The sequence below is a fragment of the Oryzias melastigma genome, linkage group LG8, assembly GCF_002922805.2.
Source record: "Oryzias melastigma strain HK-1 linkage group LG8, ASM292280v2, whole genome shotgun sequence".
NCBI lineage: Eukaryota > Metazoa > Chordata > Actinopteri > Beloniformes > Adrianichthyidae > Oryzias > Oryzias melastigma.
Window position 1 is genome coordinate 6,089,492 of NC_050519.1, and position 4,019 is coordinate 6,093,510.

General features: G+C 35.6%; 1 protein-coding gene across 1 annotated transcript in view; it reads right to left on the reverse strand.

Annotated features, from left to right (window-relative positions):
- Nucleotides 1-916: 916 nt before the first annotated feature.
- znf385c (zinc finger protein 385C) overlaps nucleotides 917-4,019 on the reverse strand; it is a gene marked incomplete in the record, with an annotated part of 197,036 nt that continues 193,933 nt past the window's right edge. Inside the window, 1 exon segment of the mRNA XM_036213177.1 lies at nucleotides 917-2,225. Within this exon segment, the coding sequence (XP_036069070.1) occupies nucleotides 1,995-2,225 (231 nt within the window).

Here is a 4,019-nt window from a genome sequence, read left to right on the forward strand (position 1 = left end):
CTCAGCCACAGAGACACAGAAACACCCTGGAAGCGGCTGTCATACAGACACACCCCCTGTACTGGGAAAATCTTTTAATAATGATCATATAGACTAAACCCAAACATGAAGACATGATTATCAGTATTTTTGTAGAACTCTCCACAATAAATAAACCAGAATTCTCAAAATCTTCTATCTTCCATACATTTTAATTAACCCTTTAACTACCCAAAAAAGAGAAAAATCATTCAAAAAGCTTTTTATCTGAAGCTTATTAGGTACATCAAAGTGACATCAAAGTAAAAAAAAAAAATTGAAGTGAAATAAATTTTTTTTCCTAAAAATACACAAGGGTTCTGAAAAAGTTACTATTGGTGAGCACCAGATAGTAAATGAATATTTTTTTTTTTTTAAATTGAAGTATACATTTTTTTATTGTTACTATCTGGTGCGCACCAGATAGTACTACTAGTACTACTAAAAAACTATATAATGCGGGACTATATAGTTTTTAAAGGGAATTCGTACAGGATGCTCACTACTTTTCTTTTATTTTTCTAAACACCAGATATGACGTCACCGATTTCACGAAGTGAAAATCGAATAAATACGAACATTTATTTATGACTTCACTGTGTTCTGATGGTGAAAATGTGGATGTTTTATTCAAATATTACATTTAAACAAATTTTTTTGTTCGAAATTGTTCGACCGCAATGCATTGTGGTCTATATTTGCTAATCTAGTGAGCATCAATGCATGTTAGTTTTTTACAAAGACTTCTGGGAGATTTCAAGTGGACTCAATTTTGGAATTAGTAGATTTGGACCACACTAGAATATGGCAAACGCACTATATAGTGCATTATATGGTGATTATCGGAGAATTCGGACACAACATATATTTTTACTTCCATTTTTTGGGGGAAAAAAAATTTTTTTTTTTGCTTTAATTTTTTCCCTTTTATGTCACTTTAGGGCTTCCATACCTTGGAGAGTAATACACACAATCAATATTTTTAAAAACATGTTTTCTAAATGTTCCCCACCATTTGGTTGAGCGGGCAGTTAAAGGGTTAAAATATCCACATACAACGTTCCTTATAGCGATCATCCTGAATGCATTAGCTGGTAGCTCCTCCCACTCGTGCGCCAAACTCAAGAACATGAATTTGTTGCGCAAATCTCGTTCGGTGTGAAAGCACCTTAAAACCTTTGCTGCAAAATGTGTGCATGCTGTCAGCTTGGCCAGAACGGTGCACCGAGACATACCTGTAAATTGACACAAAATCAAGCTGACCTTTTCGGGACCTTAATGGTCTTCTCTCTCCGAGCACAGGGAAATGGAGAAAAATCTGGAAGGTTTATGGAGCCATGAGTTTGATGAAAAGTATAAAACTTAACAGAAAGTCAGACCTTCTGCAGTTCCTTTCGTCCTTTAGAGGCAGTGGGTTATAAGCCATCATGCCATGTGACAGCACCCTTTGATGACGTTGGCTGAAAACACTGATCAGTGGAACTGGCTTGTGCGGCCATACGGGTATGGCTTTTGTTCTGCTGCTTCAACGCCAACTTTCTGACAGACACATTATTTTATCAAGTAAAGGGACCTTATTTTGTGGCAACCACACTAAACATACATCTAGACCTATTCTATATTTGTTCTCTAATAGATGACACGATAATATTTATAATTTAAACCATGTTGATCCATGAAATGGCTATAAAAGCGGCCCAGTCACTGTCTGGAGGCCTGTCCTGCTTCTTAGGTCAATATAAGAGGAGCAGAAAGAAGGCATGATGGGGGATCTTGGCCTTTATGGTAAGAACAGCTCTCAGGTCAGCAGGCCTGGTGAGCATCAGGACTTGTGCACTCTTCCCATTAAAGTCAGGTGGGCTGCATAGTTTCCATGTGGCCTTTGTTGTGTGGGTCACACTTAAAGAGGGTCCTGGATAAGAAGGGGTAGGAGGAAAGGAAGGGGTGGGGGCTCAACTAGAAGGTTGGGTAAGTCCTTAGTAAGGGGAGAAGATGATAGGGGTGTGAGTGGCCCGCAGAGGCCCCGGGGCAGGCCGGAACAGTGCAGGGCCCAGGAATGGGGTCTGGATGAAGGTGGTGGTGCCCACCGGGTGGCGCAGAGCCAATGGGTTAGTTGCCACTGTGCACAGAGCTGGTGGGGTGAGGGGGCTGGGCAGGAAGCCAGTTGTCAAACTCTTGGTCAGCTGCTTCTGCAACGCCAGTTTGGTCTGAAGAAGACAGGAAGGGGACGGCGAGAAGCGAGAAGAGAACACAGTGAGGGCACAACACCGTTACCGGGCGAACATGCTTCTCAAACACATGGCCCTTTATGTGGAGCAATATGCAAAACAACACTGAGCAAATTATGTCTTTTCATGAAATAAAACAAATATATAAATTTGCTCACTGGTGTCCAGACTTGCATATAACTACATAACCCACTATATTTTCAGGATGGAGTCTTTTTCATCATCAAACTTCCTCTAAAGCTCTCTGCTGTTAAAAAGACAGATCTTTTTAACAAATGATGAAAAGCTTTACTTGCTGGTTATGATACTGATGCATGGGCATGGGCTTAGATGAAGCGGAATTCTATGGAGCTAAATTGGGACCAAAATTATTTGAAACACAAATAAAACATTTTGAAAAAAATACTGGTGTTTGGCCAAAAAAAAGTAAAATGTCTGAAATATTTTGTTATTCTAAAATAAATACAATTTTTTCAGCTTCAAAAGTTCGTTTTTGGGGGGTTTCAAAACTCAAAATTTCAATTTCAAAATTTTTGGCTATTCTAAAATAAATGTAATTATTTTCAGCTTCAAGTGTTCAATTTTTTTTAAGTTTCAAAACTCAAAATGTCAGTTTCAAAAATGTTTGCTATTCTAAAATAAACCTAATTTTTTCAACTTCAAATGTTAATTTTTTTGGGTTTCAAAACTCAAAATTTCAATTTCAAAACATTTTGCCCTCGTAAAATAAACATATTTTTTTCATTTTCAAATGTTCCATTACTAAGGTTTCAAAATTCAATTTCAAAACATGTTGCTATTCTAAAATAAACATAATAATTTTCAGCTTCAAATGTTAAATTTTTAAGGTTTCAAAACTCAAAATTTCAATGTAAAAAATGTTTGGTATTCTAAAAAAACGTAATTTTTTCAGCGTCAAATGTTACATTTTTTTGGGTTTCAAAACACAAAATTTCAATTTCAAAATATTTTACCATTGTAAAATAAACTTTTTTTAGCTTCAAATGCTCAATTTCTTAGGTTTCAAAATTCAAAATTCAATTTCAAAACATGTTGCTATTCTAAAATAAACGTAATAATTTTCAGCTTCAAATGTTCAATTTTTAAGGTTTCAAAACTCAAAATTTCAATTTCAAAACATTTTGCCATTGTAAAATAAACTTTTTTTCAGCTTCAAATGTTCCATTTCTAAGGTTTCAAAATTCAAAATTGATTTTCAAAACATGTTGCTATTCTAAAATAAACGTAATAATTTTCAGCTTCAAAAGTTCAATTTTTTTAGATTTCAAAACTCAAAATTTAATTTCTAATTTTTTTTCTCGTTCTAAATCTTTTTTTCACTTTCAACTCTGTCTTTTCGTTTTCAAATCTGAAAATTTCAGTTTCAAAACTTTTGACTCCCGCTGTGGCACGTTGGGGCGGGGCTAACACGAACGACCAATAAAAATCAATGAGGGCGGAAACTTCAGTCGCGGTGCGTTCACTGACTCTGAGAACCTGGATAATTATGGTCCGTAGATGTCTGTATTGTCTGTACTATCATAGTCTGAAGTTGTCCAAAGACGGGTGTAAAAAGAGTTTTATCGCGTACAAATTGCGCGTCCAAAACACAGTTCTAGCCTGTTCAAATATGGAGCTAAATTTGGGCCAATATTATTTGAAACCCTAATAAAACAAATATTGGTGTTTGGCCAATGCCATTTTTTTAAGTTTTAAAACCCAAAAAGTCCTATTCAAAAAATGTTTTCAGTTTCAAATCTTTTTTTTTTTTTT